This window comes from Aquarana catesbeiana, linkage group LG01 (genome assembly GCF_042186555.1).
Source record: "Aquarana catesbeiana isolate 2022-GZ linkage group LG01, ASM4218655v1, whole genome shotgun sequence".
Taxonomy (NCBI): Eukaryota; Metazoa; Chordata; class Amphibia; order Anura; family Ranidae; genus Aquarana; species Aquarana catesbeiana.
In genome coordinates, this window is record NC_133324.1 from 987,274,394 (window position 1) to 987,294,410 (window position 20,017).

General features: G+C 47.0%; 1 protein-coding gene across 1 annotated transcript; it reads right to left on the reverse strand.

The window, feature by feature from the left end:
- Nucleotides 1–1,019: 1,019 nt before the first annotated feature.
- Nucleotides 1,020–6,010, reverse strand: LOC141124040 (E3 ubiquitin/ISG15 ligase TRIM25-like). Its single transcript, XM_073612124.1, has one exon. The coding sequence runs from the start codon at nucleotides 5,979–5,981 to the stop codon at nucleotides 4,173–4,175; it is 1,809 nt and encodes a 602-aa protein (XP_073468225.1). The 5' UTR covers nucleotides 5,982–6,010; the 3' UTR covers nucleotides 1,020–4,172.
- Between the last annotated feature and the right edge of the window lie 14,007 nt (nucleotides 6,011–20,017).

Genomic DNA, 20,017 nt, shown 5'->3' on the forward strand with positions numbered 1-20,017 from the left:
TGCTGTCAGACTGTTCTAAACACAGGAAACATGCGCCCCTTTACAGGCATATTATAGACACCCCCCAGGTACAAAATTTAAAGGGATATTACACGTTTATTGTTTGACTTTAAGCATTATTAAAATCACTGCTCCTGAAAAAACGGCCGTTTTTAAAACTTTTTTCTGCATTGATCCATGTCCCCTGGGGCAGGACCCGGGTTCCCAAACACTTTTTATGACAATAACTTGCATATAAGCCTTTAAAATTAGCACTTTTCATTTCTCCCATAGACTTTTAAAGGGTGTTCCGCGGCATTCGAATTTGCCGCGAACACCCCAAATTGTTCGCTGTTCGTCGAACTTGCGAACAGCCAATGTTCGAGTCGAACATGAGTTCAACTCGAACTCGAAGCTCATCCCTAGCCACCACCTAAAGGCCGAGACAAACCGCATGTGAAGCAAGGCAAAGCGACTTTACTGCGTCACTCTGCACCGCCTCGCAGGGGGACCATCACTTATCTCTTCTCCACACTCCACACTGAGCATGAAAATCTGTGTGCTGCCCCCTGCTGGACTTACTGGCACACTCCGTCTGTCACACAAACAAGGAATTGTGACCACGCCTCCTGCAGTAAATGGGCCAATCGCTGCGCGGTATTCCTAATTCAACAGAAAAGGAATTACCATTTTATAATGTATTTTTTCTAAATGACAAGAGATATAAATGGTAAAAATGTTCAGTATAAATCTGCTGGGAACTGTAAAGATGGATTTATTACAGAAATTTTCTGACAACCACAAGCGCCATTTTTATTTTGGAAAAACAGAAAAAAGATGTCAGATTTCCAGGAAAAAAATGTATTTATTTTTATAAATGACAACAGATTTGATCTGTAAAATGTAAAGTTGGTTACAGTGTTACTGGATTCATTACAGGGGGAGTCAGAAGAGGGGACCACTTTGGTAGATCAGCAGGCGGGGGGCATAAAGGACAGGACCTGTAATCTGAAGTAGGTCACAGCTCATGAATGGGGGGCACACTTTGGCCTGTTTGCCTTGGGTGGTAAAAGACATCATCCCGTTACTGAATGACATCACTGCTGACAGAATAGAGAAGGTGATGTGTAGACAGGTGTAGTTCAGCCTCCCTGCACAGGTGGCGCTGTTAGGCAGCTGTCATGCAGAGAAAGTAGAGGAGAAGGGGGAACTCGTATTCCTCTGAGGCCTCCATAGGTGTCATCAGGAATGTAGTGGACCAGTTGGATGCTGCTGTTCTGGATTACCCAACCTGCCATCTTTAGTGTTGATTGTGCCAATAAATAGCAATACCCCCCTCCAATTGGTGCTCATTTGTGAAGTGGCTAGGCCAGGGGCAGGTACTTGCTAGTCAGGGACAGTGTGTCTAGTGCAGCAAAATGTACCAATGGAGGAAAGACAGACTAGGGACTGCTTATGTGTCATCATCCAGGAGCCCCTCCACATCCAAGTGTCTTGTTGTCAGACCACCTTGCAGCCCCCTCCTCTGTCAGATGTGTCGGCTTAATAAGTTGTTTTGGGAATCCTCTGCAAACTCTCTGTAAGTGCTGCCGGGCAAGTTCAGCCGTGTTACATTGTCTCTATTACCACCTTGTCAGAACTTTACTATTAATATATGTTACTGCAATCTCTGGTCTTCATGTGTATCCTCTCCTCTCTGGCTACCAAGTGCCTGGCCCCACCCACAGATGTGTACATCCAAGTGCCTGGCCCCACCCACAGATGTGTACATCCAAGTGCCTGGCCCCACCCACAGTTGTGTACAGCCAAGGGCATGGCCACACCCACTGAAGTGTACAGCCAAGGTCCTGGCCCCACCCACAGATGTGTACAGCCATATGTCTGGTGAATGTGCTGAGGCTTCACCTTGTAAAGAATACCCAATCAGATGCAAGGGGAAAGAAGTATGTTTTCTTGCATGTGATTTGATGATGGCAATCAGCAGAGCTTCACCACATTCAATTCTCTTTGGGGAAACTGAGTTCAACTGTCCTTGCAGAGCGCTCAGTCTATTTGTCTTTAGTAAGCCCCAATATGTCCGTGCAGTTAAGTGCCAACTAATAGATTTGCCACCACTGTAGTTCCAAAGAGCCGCATACATTCCTCCTCCCCAGTGGGAGGGGCTTGTTACATAAATCTGGGTCTAGTTGTTTTCTTTGGATCTATTTTATGCCTCTTTGTCTGGGCTCTGGGGATGTATTGGAACACGGGGGAGGGGGGTTCACAGATCATGGGTAAAATTATCAATCTTTTATCTCCAGTGCTACGACTAAGGCTATTGCCAAAACGCATCAGCTTTATTGTTTTATTGTCACTCTGATGTACCAATAAATGACACTTCAAGGATTACAGTTTTGCCGCCTCTCCTTATTACTGTTGCATTGGAGTGTGTTGGGACACATCGAGCCTCAGCACCTGTGAGTGGACCCGGTGTATGGATTGAGTTGTCCCTGCAGAGAGCGCTGTTACCTTTTTTCTTTTATCTCCAGTAACATGAAGACGGGTCATACCAAGCAAAGGAGATCTATTTGTTCCATTCTGTGATGTGTTTGTGTCTTCTATATAGGAAAATGTAACATTGTAAGACAATCCTGACCATAGGAAGCCTTGTGTGTCCCAATAAAATGATGGATGTGTTCCATCGGGATTACAAAGTTCTTGTGGAATGTGATGAGGAAATAACAACCTCTGATCCCGGTGAAGGATCTGGAAGTTTATTTAGACGAGAAGAGTTACAAAGTAAAAGTAAAGATTAGAAAGTAGAGAGATGAAGGTGTGCGGAGATCCTTAGACATGGCAGGTGGACCAAGGATCTGACCTCTTCATCATACGGGAGGCTTTTACCCTCCAATCCTGGACAGTCGTCATGGAGGACAGTCCCAAACATCAACATTTTACAGATGGAATCATTCACTGAAGAATTTGTACAAGCAGCACATCATTCATTACAAGAGACATTCATTTCTGTTATCTCTGAACACCTTATCAGCTTGTCCCACCTCCAGACTCCCAAATCCCTCATTGTAGAAGAAGGGGACCAACTGTCTCTATGTTCCCCAACAAGACCTTCCAAGGATCCCGAGAACAACAATTTGTTCTAATAACATCTTTCTGTAAAGTCATTCTAGACAGAGAACCTGTTATTATATAAAGAACCTAACATTAGCATATAAGCACTTAGTCATGTCATGTCATCATTAGTAAATCAAAGGAGAATTATTTCTCTTTATCAGATGAATAGGGCCATAGAGGAAATGGAACAATAGCTCGGCTCCATAAGGATCATAGAGGTGCCGGGACTGAAGGGGTTAATGGTGATTGTACTCATCGTCCAATCCATCCCATCATTCTATCTCTGTACAATCATTGATCAATATTCCCATATACAGAGCCAAGGATTTCCACTTCCTGAGACTGTATACCTCCCGTCACCTGTCCACAATCCCCGCCCCCTCTACATCATAACTAATAGGAACAAGGCTAGCACTGGCTGTATTCATAGTGACAATCATCATAGCCAATCACAGTGAGGGAGAGGAGCAATCATAGATTTATGGATTGGTTCTGTAAAGGAACCTGTGAGGAATTCTCATTGTGGATAGAGTGTGTGTCTACACAAATCCTATTGTTCTAGATTTGGATGGAATGGGGAGGATTGGAACCCCTGTCAGGTTTTTACAGCTATATGGGGCTCCATTAGAGAGATTTCCCCTCACTTCCTGTCCTGGTGAAATGTCATTGGGACAGGACATGGGAAATCTCTCTAATGGAGCACTGGATAGCAGGAAAAATATTCTGACAGAGGTTCTAAACCTTCCCCACTCCATCCAAAGCTGAAAAAAAGACAATTTTGATATATGGTGCAGACCCCAGGGCCGTGATCCTGATCCTGGCTACACTATGTAGTGTGTCACTGACCCAGAACAAGCATGCAGCCAGTGAAGGCTGAACAATCTGACCTCCTGCATGCTTGTTCCTGGTCAGTGACACACTAGGTAGTGAAGTGAGGTTTAGGATGAAGATGACGGCCCCGGAACCTGCAGCTTTATAAATAAATCCCTCATGTTTCCTGTCCTCTGCTTCCTCCTATTGGATGAGTATTCCACCAATCACCAATCAGATAATCCACCTTGTGATGTCTCTGGGCAGATCTCTCACTTCTGATTCCCCCCACATATCTGTATACAACCTCCCCATCCCCATCCCCCTATATATACCCCAGCATGGAGGGGCTCAGTGAAGGTGGTGGTGAAGGTGTGGAGATGTCGGATCGGGTCACACAGATCATAAAAGAAGATCCGCCCGGCCTCATAATCCAGATCTATCCTGACTCTCCCACTGGAGACATCGCCGGATAATGGGATCATATTACTTTCATGTATCACTGAGCACTGATTACCCCTCCCCCACCTCTCCAAACTCCAGGACTTCTTATTATATCCAATCACTGACTGATCTCCTCTCCTGTCTATACTGGGGTAACACATCCCGACTCTCCAGTACTTTGCCCCCTTGACATCCACTTCCCAGTAATGTCTCCCTGAAGAGAACCTCTGACTGCTCATCACCTGAGGACCCTGAAACCTCTCTGGTGTTTCTGGATGATTCTGATGTGATGATGAGAAGGATACAGTTTTCATGTCATCTGATATATGTAGATTATTACCAGCTGTCCTCATATCCAGTAATATGTCTGTAACCCCCGACACCCCAGATGTTTGCTGTACCGCCCCAATATTTGGTCCTCCAGCCTGGAGGTGTGAGTGTTGTATGGTGGGGGAGGGTTGGGGAGGTCTCCTCGATTGTTCAGCATTGATATGACCTTTGTCGTTTGTAGTAGAATGTGGATAGACATGTGTGCCTGGACATTTCTCTACATTTACCCCAGACATGATATCAGATAAACCTGTGTGTAATATGTGTGAGATCCCCCCCACATCCAGATCCCCTCCATCATGGAGGAGTTTATCATGTCTCTCTCTGTCCTCATCATCTCCATCCTCAGTATCACACAAGTCACCTGTGTCTGATTCCTGTAGGACAGTCAGTGGATCCGTCATGTTACACAGCTCCTCAATGTCCCCCATCTTCCTGGACAGCTCCTCCTTCTTTATTTCCAGATCCTGGACCAGATCATTGATTATCCCGGAGATCCGCTCTGCCTGCCCGGAGATTTCCCTCAGGACTCTCTTCTCCAGGTCTTCCAGACGTCTCCTGAGGTCTCTGAACAGGACAGTGACTCTCTCTGTTTCATCATCTGCTTCTCCTTGTACTTTCCTCCTGTGTTCCTGCAGACTCTGGACTCTTTTCTCCATCTCCTCTCTCTCTGTCATCAGTTTCTGCAGAACATTCCTCAGTTTCTTCTTCTTCATCTCAGAGGCCTCATCCAGAGTCTCCACCTGGTGTCCCCGATGTTCTCCATCCAGCCTGCAGGACACACAGATACAGGTGGAGTCCTCAGTGCAGTAATACTCCAGGATCTTCTTATGGACGGAGCATTTCCTGTTCTCCAGGGAAGTGGTGGGGTCACATAAGACGTGTTCTGGTGACTTGCTGTGGACTCTCAGGTGATTGTCACACAGATAAGCTTCACAATGCAGACAGGATATCACAGCAGGTACAGGAGTGTGAATACAGTAAGTACAGAAGACCCCGGACTCCTCCTGATCTGGATGGGTGGACAGGAAATTCTCCACTATGTTCTGTAGTGTTATGTTCCTGTGCAGTGCAGGCCGATCCTGGAACTCTTCTTTACATTCAGGACAGGAATAACCTCCAGACTCCTCCCGTGTATCCAACACACGATCAATACAGTCCCGGCAGAAGTTATGTCCACATTTCAGTATTACAGGATCTGTATAAATGTTCAGACAGACGGAACATTCCAGCTCCTTCCTCAGATCAGCAGACGCCATCGCTGAGAGCAGAAGAGGGAATGACGCTGAAAGTCTTTGACACTTCATAACCAATGTGACCAGTTCTGTACATTCCTACACAGGGTGAGGCTGAAACCGACACTTCTACACATTGGAATATTTATACGGAAGGACACAGTTAATATGTGAGAGGATTGCTGACAATAATCTCCGTATCTGGGGAAAATAAAAAACATTTAATACGATAAGGGAACGTTGTGTCAGGAATTCTCCTTCATATCATTAGAACATTTCACAGACAAAGGAACACAAAGTTAATGTATTTGCCTGCAATAACACAAGTCATACAGATAGAGCCGGATTACCCACAAGGTGACTGGCAGCTTTCCAGGGGTCGTCTATATCTTCCTCATTTCCCCTTCACTATCACTCTCAGATAACAGGAGAGTAAAACATTTCACACCTCAATCAGGGATTGCAGCAGATGACTTCAACTCAATCAGTAGATCTACAGTCCTGGCTTGGAGATCCTGACCAATAGATTTCTCTCTCCTTGGCTGTCCAGGTCCAGTCATGTTATGCAATAGAGCTCATGTCCTGAATGTTACAGATCATCCTGCTGATAAAATGGAACTGTAATTGTGCTCCTGTGCTTGCTTGTACATGAGTTAAGTGAGTAACAAAATATGTTGCCTTTTAATCGCATGTCTTTTCATGTTACATCCTAAAAAAGAATTAATAACATTTCTAAGACTTTGATTGCATAATAGTTATAGGCTTTATGACTGCATATGAGACTCTGGTATGGGTGAGATGTGTATGGTCGGTCTCTGGTATGGGTGGGATGTGTACGGTCGGTCTCTGGTATGGGTGGGATGTGTACGGTCGGTCTCTGGTATGGGTGAGATGTGTACAATTGGTCTCTGGTATGGGTGGGGTGTGTACGGTCGGTCTCTGGTATGGGAGAGATGTGTACGGTCGGTCTCTGGTATGGGTGAGATGTGTACGGTCGGTCTCTGGTATGAGTGGGATGTGTACGGTCGGTCTCTGGTATGGGTGGGATGTGTACGGTCAGTTTCTGGTATAGGTGAGATGTGTACGGTCAGTTTCTGGTATAGGTGGGATGTGTAGGTCGGTCTCTGGTATGGGTGGGATGTGTACGGTCAGTCTCTGGTGTGGGTGGGATGTGTACGGTCAGTCTCTGGTATGGGTGAGATGTGTACGGTCGGTCTCTGGTATGGGTGAGATGTGTACGGTCGGTCTCTGGTATGAGTGGGATGTGTACGGTCGGTCTCTGGTATGGGTGGGATGTGTACGGTCAGTTTCTGGTATGGGTGGGATGTGTACGGTCGGTCTCTGGTATGGGTGGGATGTGTACGGTCGGTCTCTGGTATGGGTGGGATGTGTACGGTCGGTCTCTGGTATGGGTGGGATGTGTACGGTCGGTCTCTGGTATGGGTGGGGTGTGTATGGTCGGTCTCTGGTATGGGTGGGATGTGTACGGTCAGTTTCTGGTATGGGTGGGATGTGTACGGTCAGTTTCTGGTATAGGTGGGATGTGTACGGTCGGTCTCTGGTATGGGTGGGATGTGTACGGTCGGTCTCTGGTATGGGTGGGATGTGTACGGTCAGTCTCTGGTGTGGGTGGGATGTGTACGGTCAGTCTCTGGTATGGGTGAGATGTGTACGGTCGGTCTCTGGTATGGGTGAGATGTGTACGGTCGGTCTCTGGTATGAGTGGGATGTGTACGGTCGGTCTCTGGTATGGGTGGGATGTGTACGGTCAGTTTCTGGTATGGGTGGGATGTGTACGGTCGGTCTCTGGTATGGGTGGGATGTGTACGGTCGGTCTCTGGTATGGGTGGGATGTGTACGGTCGGTCTCTGGTATGGGTGGGATGTGTACGGTCGGTCTCTGGTATGGGTGGGGTGTGTATGGTCGGTCTCTGGTATGGGTGGGATGTGTACGGTCAGTTTCTGGTATGGGTGGGATGTGTACGGTCAGTTTCTGGTATAGGTGGGATGTGTACGGTCGGTCTCTGGTATGGGTGGGATGTGTACGGTCGGTCTCTGGTATGGGTGGGATGTGTACGGTCGGTCTCTGGTATGGGTGAGATGTGTACGGTCGGTCTCTGGTATGGGTGGGATGTGTACGGTCGGTCTCTGGTATGGGTGGGATGTGTACGGTCGGTCTCTGGTATGGGTGGGATGTGTACGGTCGGTCTCTGGTATGGGTGGGATGTGTACGGTCGGTCTCTGGTATGGGTGGGATGTGTACGGTCGGTCTCTGGTATGGGTGAGATGTGTACGGTCGGTCTCTGGTATGGGTGGGATGTGTACGGTCGGTCTCTGGTATGGGTGGGATGTGTACGGTCGGTCTCTGGTATGGGTGGGATGTGTACGGTCGGTCTCTGGTATGGGTGGGATGTGTACGGTCGGTCTCTGGTATGGGTGGGGTGTGTACGGTCGGTCTCTGGTATGGGTGGGATGTGTACGGTCGGTCTCTGGTATGGGTGGGATGTGTACGGTCGGTCTCTGGTATGGGTGGGATGTGTACGGTCGGTCTCTGGTATGGGTGGGATGTGTACGGTCGGTCTCTGGTATGGGTGGGATGTGTACGGTCGGTCTCTGGTATGGGTGGGATCTGTACGGTCGGTCTCTGGTATGGGTGGGATGTGTACGGTCGGTCTCTGGTATGGGTGAGATGTGTAGGGTCGGTCTCTGGTATGGGTGAGATGTGTACGGTCGGTCTCTGGTATGGGTGGGGTGTGTACGGTCAGTCTCTGGTATGGGTGGGATGTGTACGGTCGGTTTCTGGTATAGGTGGGATGTGTACGGTCGGTCTCTGGTATGGGTGAGATGTGTACGGTCGGTCTCTGGTATGGGTGAGGTGTGTACGGTCGGTCTCTGGTATGGGTGGGATGTGTACGGTCGGTCTCTGGTATGGGTGGGATGTGTACGGTCGGTCTCTGGTATGGGTGGGATGTGTACGGTCGGTCTCTGGTATGGGTGGGATGTGTACGGTCAGTTTCTGGTATAGGTGGGATGTGTACGGTCGGTCTCTGGTATGGGTGGGATGTGTACGGTCGGTCTCTGGTATGGGTGGGATGTGTACGGTCGGTCTCTGGTATGGGTGGGATGTGTAGGTCGGTCTCTGGTATAGGTGGGATGTGTACGGTCAGTCTCTGGTATGGGTGGGATGTGTACGGTCGGTCTCTGGTATGGGTGGGATGTGTACGGTCGGTCTCTGGTATGGGTGGGATGTGTGCAGTTGATCTCTGGTATGGGTGGGATGTGTACGGTCGGTCTCTGGTATGGGTGGGATGTGTACGGTCGGTCTCTGGTATGGGTGGGATGTGTACGGTCGGTCTCTGGTATGGGTGAGATGTGTACGGTCGGTCTCTGGTATGGGTGGGATGTGTACGGTCGGTCTCTGGTATGGGTGGGGTGTGTACGGTCGGTCTTTGGTATGGGTGGGATGTGTACAGTCGGTCTCTGGTATGGGTGGGGTGTGTACGGTCGGTCTCTGGTATGGGTGGGGTGTGTACGGTCGGTCTCTGGTGTGGGTGAGATGTGTACGGTAGGTCTCTGGTATGGGTGGGATGTGTACGGTCGGTCTCTGGTATGGGTGGGGTGTGTACGGTCGGTCTCTGGTATGGGTGAGATGTGTACGGTCGGTCTCTGGTATGGGTGGGATGTTTATGGTCAGTTTCTGGTATGGGTTGGATGTGTACGGTCGGTCTCTGGTATGGGTGAGATGTGTACGGTCGGTCTCTGGTATGGGTGGGATGTGTACGGTCAGTCTCTGGTATGGGTGGGATGTGTAAGGTCAGTTTCTGGTATAGGTGGGATGTGTACGGTCGGTCTCTGGTACGGGTGGGATGTGTACGGTCGGTCTCTGGTATGGGTGGGATGTTTATGGTCAGTTTCTGGTATGGGTTGGATGTGTACGGTCGGTCTCTGGTATGGGTGTACGGTTGTTAGAGAAATTACATTCTTATTTATAATCATTTAATGACTGCTTGCATGAGATTGCTTAGAAGTAGAATAATTTCAAGTTACACAGAAGTTGTTTTGAGTCCTTGAAATATATATAAATAACAGAGATAAGATAGTTAATTTTTAGTTCACTAATTAGATTGACAGCAGTTGAGCTACAGCCTGATAAGATAAAAACATCTTATACAGGTGGTTTAGAAATAATTATGTGGAATATGTGAAAGTTATGTACAGTACATTAATTAATTTTGACAGGGTCAAACAAAGGTCTGCTTGTGCCCTCATTAAAACTGTTAAAATACATTGAATAAAGTAGTTGGATATGTGTGTGTGTGTGTGTGTGTGTGTGTATATATATATATATATATATATATATAGATAATACAGTACTTTTTCGTGAAACCAATGTATGTATATAGGGATGGGCCGAATAACCCCCTGTTCAGTTCGCACCAGAACATGCGAACAGGCAAAAAATTTGTTCGAACACCGTTAAAGTCTATGGGACACGAACATGAAAAATTTCAAAAACAACAAAAAAACTAAAGTTCTAATTTTAAAGGCTTATATGCAAGTTATTGTCATAAAAAGTGTTTGGGGACCCGGGTCCTGCCCCAGGGGACATGGATCAATGCAAAAAAAAGTTTTAAAAACTGCCTTTTTGATTATGTGGGGCGTGACCGGATGTTGAGGTGAGGAGCGAGAGAGGACGCCGTGACTGAGCTCAGCCCTCTCCCCCCGCTCCATGCCCGGCGCCTGATAGTGAGGGACCTAGGAGGCTGCCTGGAGCGGTCAGACACAGCTGTCGCAGGGGATGTGACCACCGCACGGAACCGGAGCCCAACTGCATAGCGCTCTGCTAGGAAATACACCGGCAGCGCCTATCCCTGTGAGAGAGGGGGGCGCTGACACCGGAGATCGAGTGGAGCTGAGCAGTACTGGAAACCCCTGGAAGGACCAAGCAGCACAAAATCCCGGCCGGAGCCCTGGAGGGGTGAGTTGCTGGCTGTGTGTGTATCTACAGCATAAAAAGCCTAGCCACGCAGAGACACTGATACTGATATCCTGGTAAGGAGATTGTGGCTGTATAGGCTTAGGTCGCAAGGCAGGGGACTAACACGGTGCTTGGCAAAGTAGCATATTATCAGGACACTATCGGGAATGTCTAAGAAGAAAGGGATGGAGGATGGATCAGTCCAGCAAGGGACAGGGGGTCTCGGAACCCGCAGCGCTAAGGAGAAAGGGAACCAAGCAGCTACCAAACTGGAGCGCTTTGCGCACACCCCAAATCAAACCCCTAACAAATCCAGCAACTTAGGAGGGGGCCAGCAGCAGATAGGTCACCCTGGGAGGAGAAGTCAGGCCCAGGAGAATGGGACTCTGGTAATTCCACCATCAGCTATCCAACTGGCAGGCTCAGCTTCAAGGGGGACCTCAGATAAACAGCAAAACTTGGGCCTAGAAGGAGCAATAGGGGGAGACCAGAGCAACTTGGGTGAGAGAGAGCCATCCCTGCAAGATATCCTTACTGCTGTCAATACCTGTAAGCAGTCAATCACTGAGCTGTCTGAGCAATTTAAAAGCATTAGAGATGATCTGCTTGTGGTTAAAGGGGAAGTGCGTACAGTCTGCACCCGCACAACAGCACTTGAGGAGAGATTCAGCCAAATGGAGGATGATGTATACCCATTAAAGCAAGAGGTGGCACTTATGAAAATCCAACTAAGGGATTGTCTACAGAAAATGGACAGTATGGAAAACAGGCTACGCAGAGAGAACTTGAGGGTACTAGGGCTCCCAGAAGGCTGCGAGGGGAATAACCCCATTCAATTCATGGAAGACTGGCTGAGAGAGAAGTTCGGCAGGGACTCTTTTTCTGCTACTTTTGCTGTTGAGCGGGCACATAGAATAGGCCCCAAAATCTTAGCACCAGGAGGGCGCCCCAGACCCTTTATTTTTAAACTTTTATGCTTCCGAGACAAAATCACCATTTTACAGAAGGCAAGAGAGATAAGGAACATCCAGCATAATGGAGTCAGGATTTCAATTTACCCAGACTTCTCCCCTGAGCTGCAGAGGCAAAGAGCTAAATTTGGAGATTGTAAGCGTAAGCTTCAACAACTCAGAATCAACTACGCGCTTTTGTTCCCGGCACGATTGCGGGTCTCAGCTCTAGGAGAAGTTAGGTTTTTTTCCACTCCCAACGAAGTGTCAACTTGGCTAGAGAGTATTGAGGAAAGAATTAAGAGAGGAGAGGGGAGCTAGGTGCCGTTTGGAACTCCATCCTGTTTTTGAATTTTTTATTTTTTTTCTCTTTCTCTTCTTTTTTTTTGTGTAATATTTTTTGGTGCTTTTTTCTTCCACTGGACTTCTTAGCTTTTTTATTGTATTATGTTATTGGTTGTTTTCTCACTGGATTTCTCTTTGTTAATGCAATAAATGGAGAGTGGAGCGGGGGAGGGGGGGGGGGGACCAAGCAAATATTAATATAATAACTTATAGGGGAAAAAAGGGGAAAGAAAAAAAAAGGAAAAAATGCACAAGGTAATAGCACAAAATATTTTCTTTTTTATTCTCAAAGGGGGAAAAAAGTCCCCCCCTACTGGTCTTGGTTCACGGTTTTTGTCCTTTTTCTGTTTTCAAACCTCAAAAAAGTTTTCTGAAGGTCACAATAGGAGCCCGGGGGTTAGGCCCTAAGGCGGGCTTGGGGTGGGGGAGGGGGGGAGGAGGGGTCTGGAGAAGGGGGGATGTTGGGAGGGTGCGGAGGTCTGGGGGGTGGGGGGTGGGGGGGAGAAGGCACGTGTGTAATCAGAGGTGGAGGGTAGGGTGTGGTATGAGTGGACATGATTGGTTCCAGGCTGACGGATTAGAGGGATGGGTAAGAGATAGGGAGTTATGCTATGTATCCCCTTATTATACCTGTAATGGGAGTTGGTTAGTTCCGGCAGGAGATCAAAACATCGCAACGGTACTAGATAGAATGGCCCATTAGTATTAAAGGAGGGAGTGGTAGGATCCCGGATACGGGTACGGGTAAAAGGATCAATATATGCTCATGGAACGTAAGAGGAGTAAGGGATAAGGTTAAAAAACAAATAATTTTTTCAACAGCTAAAAAGGGGAACGTCAAGATACTTTGCCTACAGGAGACGCATCTGGTTAAAGCCACACTTGAAACTTTGAGTCACAAACAGTTCCAGATGCAGTATCACTCTACCCACTCATCATATTCGAGAGGGGTGAGTGTACTGATAAGTACAGATCTGGCCTTCTCCTGCGGGCAGAGTAGGTTGGACGATAAGGGAAGGTATATTTTTCTTTTTTGTTCAATAGAAAATAGAAGATATATATTAGCGAATGTGTATATTCCCCCCCCATTCTGTACAGAGGTAATGGAGGACTTAGCCAGGTTTGTAGCAGACTTCCCGGGGACACCGATAATAGCACTGGGAGATTTTAATATGACGATGGACAGGAGCATAGACAGGTTCCCGTCGAGGCCCGGAGCTGGAGAGACCAATAGGAGCCCCCTTTTGCAGTACTGTGATGAATTAGGATTGGTAGATATTTGGAGGAGGAGACACCCTGGAGTGAGGCAGTATTCGTGTCACTCCAGGACTCATGCTACCTTGTCCAGAATTGATCTCGTACTGGGGAATGAAGAGGCACTAAGTGTAGTGGAGAAGATAACATATGAGCCAAGGAGCGTCTCAGACCACACGCCAGTTATAGCCTCCGTGAGAGTGGGGGGTCAGTATGGTAGGGGGAGCTGGAAGATCAATCCCTTCTGGCTTGAACTTATAGGAGAAGAGGAGAAAATGATGGAGGGGTTGTCTGAATTTATTAGTATAAATCTAGGATCGGCCCCACTTGGGGTGGTCTGGGATGCCTTAAAGGCACATATCCGAGGTGCTCTAATCCAGAGAATAGCGTATGTTAAAAAACAGTCACACGCTGAGGAAATGGAAGCTAAAGAAAATGCAAGATTGTCAGAGGCGCACTTCGTAGCAATACCATCCCAAGTGAATCAAGAGCGCTGGGCGAGGAGGCAAGAAGAGTACAGTAGGGTACTTCGGGAAAAGGCAGAAAAGATCAGGTCCTTTCAGAGACTGGGCTTTTTTGGAGAGGGAGAAAAAATCGGAAGGGCCCTGTCTCTGATAATTAAGGCAAATGGTCCCCCAAGTGCAGTGCCGGCAATTAAAGGGAGGGAAGGTGAAATAAGAAAAGATACTCAGGACATAGTAAACGAATTTAAAATATATTTTGAGAAGCTATATAGCTCCTCTGGGGTAAATGTGGAAGGGGAAATGCAGGGCTTCTTTGAGGGACTGGAGATAACTCCGGTATCAGAGGAAGATCGGGAAATGCTGGATGCCCCATTGACCCTTAAAGAATTGCAGTGGGCTGTTGGAGATATGGCGGCCCAAAAATCCCCGGGCCCGGACGGCCTGCCTATAGAATTATATAAAAAATACGGGGAGGTACTGTTACCCTTATTGCTGGAGGTATTTAATGGTGCCAGGGAGCAGGGGGCTCTACCCCCCTCAATGGCAGAAGCTATAGTAATACTTTTGTTAAAAGAGGGGAAGAACCCAATAGAGATGTCTTCATATAGGCCCATATCGCTTTTGTGCTCGGATGTGAAGATCCTTGCCAAAGTACTAGCTGCAAGGCTTAACAAAATAATCCCTAAACTAATACACCCTGATCAGTCTGGGTTTATCCCAAACAGATCCACAAGCACGAACATAAGGCGGGTATATCTTAATATGCAAATCCCCATAGAAAACAGCGGTAGGAGAGCAATTCTGTCGCTTGATGCGGCCAAGGCCTTCGATTCCCTGGAATGGCATTATCTATGGAAGATATTAGCGGAATATCAGCTTGGCCCTGGGTTTGTACGGTGGCTAAGGTTGCTGTATAGTGAGCCAAGGGCCAAGGTGAAAATCAACGGGCAATGCTCGGAGTGGTTTCAGCTGAGCAGGGGTACAAGACAGGGGTGCCCTCTGTCCCCACTGCTCTTTGCATTGGCAATTGAGCCCCTGGCGGCGGCTCTAAGGATGGCACAGGGCATACAGGGATTTAAGAGAAGTAGAGGGGAGGATAAAGTGGCCCTGTATGCCGATGATATTTTATTATTTTTGGCAGATACGCAGGAGTCACTGGAAACAGCTATAAGGATAGTGAGGGAGTTCGGAATTTTTTCTGGGCTACTGATCAATTGGGAGAAGTCAGTGATTCTGCCTATCGATACCCAGAGTGAGCCTCTCCCACACCAGGCATCCCAAGTCCAAGTGGTCAGGCAAATGAAATATCTAGGGATTAATATCACCAGAGACCCATGCCAGTACATATCTGGGAATTTAGTTCCATTGATGAAAAAGTTGAAGCAGAAATGTCAAGTATGGAGACGCCTGCCCCTCTCGGTCGCCGGGCGCTGTAATCTGATTAAAATGGTCTGGCTACCTCAAATCTTATATGTTTTGCAAAACTCTCCTGTTTGGATTCCCAAACACTGGTTCAAAAAAATGGACAGCATATTCAGAGAACTTATCTGGAAGGAAAGGGTGGCTAGGATCGGGTTGGAGACGTTACAGCGACCAGAGGGGAAGGGGGGCCTGGCGGTACCAGACCCGCGGGGCTACTTCCTGGCAGCCCAACTGCAACAACTTGGGGGCAGCAATAGGCTAGGAGAAGTAGGAGCAGGGGGCAGCGTTTTATTGAACGACACTAGACACGATACAGTGGCGGAGGGATTAGAGGCAAACTCATTTAGTACCAAATGCCCTACCACCCGGATGATGTGTAAAGTCTGGGCGCAAGCTAAAAGAACCTTGGGATATGCCGGTTTTGCAGAATTCTCGCCACTTTGGGACAACAATAGCCTCATGGAGCTTAAAAAAATAGGGCGCATAGAGGAATGGGACCGGTTGGGTATTCACTACCTTGCACAGGTATATAGGGCAGGGAAATTAAAGTCCTTTCGGGAACTGGTAGGGGAGTATGCGATCTCCAACAGGTCATTTTATAGATATCTGCAACTCAGGCATGCCCTGGAGGCACAATTTGGGAAGGAGGCACCAGTGTGGTGCGAAATGACCTCTTTGAGAAAGCTGATCGAGGCGGGTTCCACAAAGGGGCTGATCTCAGATATGTATGGCTGTTTGAAAGCAGTAGCTCAAGATGGTCTGGTTGTAAATAAAAACAGGGCTAGTTGGGAAAAGGATGTGGGAACAATGTCCGACGATCAATGGGATCAAGTTTTGGCGCTGGGTACCAGGGTCACTCTTTCTCCTTCACAAGTGATGTCTCATTTGTATCTGCTATATAGAGCATACTATACACCCCTGAAATTATTCAAGTGGGGTAAGAGACCGGATGCGAAATGTCAAAGATGTGCAGGGGGGCATGGGGACTTGATCCACATGTTCTGGCGCTGCCCCAAGCTGCACAGATATTGGGTAGGAATAGTGGGGAAAATAAATTCAGTGTTTGGGACATCACTGAGGGTGGAGGCGGGAGAGTGCCTGTTGGGTCTGAAGGGGGAAGGAGGAATTTCAAAGGATATACAGATGGCAAGAGACAGATGCTTGTTCCAGGGAAAAAAGCTTATTGCGCAGCATTGGCAGAGGAGGGAGGCCCCGACACTGACAGAATGGGAAAACGCGGTAAGGGAAGTGATATGTAGGGAAAAATATATCTACAAGAAAAGGGGTAACTATAAGAAATTTAAGAAAATATGGAAAGCATGGTTGGATTGGGAGTGAGTTGAATAAGAGGTAAGAGAGGTTGATATAGGACGAGAGGAATGCAGAGCATGTGTGAGGATGTATGTCAGGTGAGGGGGGGTAATGGGGAGGGGAGGGTAAGGGGAAAAAAAAACAGGGGAAAATGATGAAATTGTTCCTATATTTCCCTTTTTGTAAGATACAGTCTATGGATATGTCTATATCGGTATATACTGGATGCAGAGGATTCTAGGGGAATAACGGATGACTCCACTGAGCTGGCGATTTTAGTGGCAGTCACTATTTGTATATTTTTCTCTTTTTTTTCTTTGCCTTCTTTTTTTTTTTTCTTTTGTTTTGATGTATTTGTTGTACATGATGTATCGGATAACTTTTTCAAATAAAGAGATATAGGATAGAGGAGGGAAGAAAAAAAAAAAAAAACTGGATATTATGTACAACCTTAAGAAATTTTGAAATAAAAAAAAAAATAAAAAAAAAAAAAAACTGCCTTTTTATCAGGAGCAGTGATTTTAATAATGCTTAAAGTGAAACAATAAAAGTGTAATATCCCTTTAAATTTCATACCTGGTGTCTATAGTATGCCTGTAAAGGGGCGCATGTTTCCCGTGTTTAGAACAGTCTGACAGCAAAATGACATTTCTAAAGGAAAAAAAGTTATTTAAAACTACTTGCGGCTATTAATGAATTGTCGGTCCCGCAATACACATAAAAGTTAATTGATAAAAATGGCATGGGAATTCCCCACAGGGGAACCCTGAACCAAAATTTTACAAAAATGCGTAAGGGTCCCCCCAAATTCCATACCAGACCCTTATCCAAGCACGCAACCTGGCAGGCCACAGGAAAAGAGGGGAGGACGAGAGAGCACCCCCCCTCCTGAACCGTACCAGGCCACATGCCCTCAACATTGGGAGGGTGCTTTGGGGTAGTGGCCCCAGAAAGCACCTTGTCCCCATGTTTATGGGGAGAAGGGCCTCATCCCCACAACCCTTGCCCGTGGGGGTCTGCGGGCGGGGGGGCTTATCGAAATCTGGAAGCCCCCGTGTGAAATGGTAACAGGTTACAAATGTACCCCTACCATTTCACAAAAAATGTGTGAGAATGGTAAAAAAAGACACTACACGCCTTGGGACAAGTCCTTTATTTAAAAAATTAAAAAATAAAACAGTCTCACGGAGTCCTCTTCTTCTTCTCGCACTCCGACGGACCGAAAAAAAATAAATAAGCCGCAAGCCCCTCAGGTGACAGTTCTTTTATAACTGAGGACGGGGCCACACAATGTCATTGCCGGGTGACCCCAACCCCTCTGACGCACAGGGACATCCCTATGGCTTTCCCGTAGCGTCAGAGGGGGGACACCTGGTTACGTAATCGAGTGACCCGCCCCCTCTGACACTACAGGAAAGCCATAGGGATGTCCCCGTGCGTCAGAGGGGGCGGGGTCACCCAGTGATGTCATTGTGTGGCCCCGCTCTCAGTTTTAAAAGAACTGTCACCTGAGAGGCCTGTCATTGTAACGGGTGCCTCCCATGGAGGCAGATCGTAGGCGGCTTGCTGCTTTTTTTTTTCGGTCCATTGGAGCGCGAGAAGAAGAAGAAGAAGACTCCGTGGGACAGTTTTATTTTTTTATTTTTTTAATAAAGGACTTGTCCCAAGGCGTGTAGTGTCTTTTTTTTTACCATTTTCACACATTTTTTGTGAAATGGTAGGGGTACATGTGTACCCCATGACCATTTCACGCGGGGGGCCGGGATCTAGGGATCCCCTTCTTAAAGGGGGCTTCCAGATTCCGATAAGCCCCCCGCCCGCAGACCCCCACAACCACCGGGCAAGGGTTGTGGGGATGAGGCCCTTCTCCACATCAACATGAGGACAAGGTGCTTTGGGGGGCCACTACCCCAAAGCACCCTCACAATGTTGAGGGCATGTGGCCTGGTACGGTTCAGGAGGGGGGCTCTCTCATCCCCCTTTTTTTGTGGCTTGCCAGGTTGCGTGCTTGGATAAGGGTTTGGTATGGATTTTTGGGGGGATCCGACGCCAATTTTTGTAAAATTTTGGCGTGGGGTTCCCCTTAAAATCCCTACCAGACCTTTAGGGTAGGGTCTGTTATGGATTTTGAGGGGGACCCCCACGCCATTTATTTTTTTAAATTTTTGCACGGGGGTTCCCCTTAATATCCATACCATACCTGAAGGGCCTGGTATGGAATTTGGGGGGACCCCCAAACATTTTTTTTTTAATCTTGGTTCGGGGTATCTCTGTGGGGAAATCCCATGCCATTTTTATCAATGAACTTTTATGTGTATTGCCGGACCGACAATTCATTATAGCCACGAGTAGTTTTGAATTACTTTTTTTCCTTTAGAAATGTCATTTTGCTGTCAGACTGTTCTAAACACGGGAAACATGCGCCCCTTTACAGGCATACTATAGACAAAATAAAATCACTGCTGCTGAAAAAACGGCCGTTTTTAAACATTTTTTGCATTGATACATGTCCCCTGGGGCAGGACCCGGGACCCCAAACACTTTTTATGGCAATACCATGCATATAAGCCTTTAAAATTAGCACTTATGATTTCTCCCATAGACTTTTAAAGGGTGTTCCGCGGCTTTCGAATTTGCCACGAACACCCCAAATTGTTCGCTATTAGGCGAACAGGCGAACACCGATGTTCGAGTCGAACAAACATCGGGACCATCCCTATATGTATACATACACATAGGATTGTATAGTGAAAAACAATAAGACATAACACATTTGGTGGGGTTATTGAAAGCTTATCCTCCCAAAGTCATAAATCTGTTATCCTTGAAGTTGGTTAAGTCTTATCAGGACGAGGAGAGTTTGATTTAACACAGCTGGGTGCCATTCTGTCTCTACACAGGTGTTTTAAAATTGCACAAAACCAGTAATAAATCACTTTAATGAACATATAGGAATTCTGGGAATGAATAAGTTTGTCTGGTTGTAGAACAGGTGTCAGATTTATGGTTAGTTGCATTGACGTAGATCTTAGCAACCAATCATATCTAGGAGAGATGGCTAAGATAAGGCTTGTAAAAGGTATATAAATGCAAGTTTTACAATTGTTAGACAGACAAGTCAGATAGGAGCTCATAAGGCTGAACTCTATATATGCTAACCTATTGCACAGGTCATAGAGATCAGAACCAGTGGGCAAATATCTGTCCTTTTGTTGTAACTTGTATCCTTGTATGAGTCAAATAAAGAAAACTTCTTAACTTGATCCAGAGTGTGGTCTCAGGTGAATTTCCCTCACAAATTGGTCCTTCGAGCCGGAACTCAATATCCTGTGAAGGCAACAGACCAGTGACCGTTACCATACGGGGGGAACACACGAGATTCCTT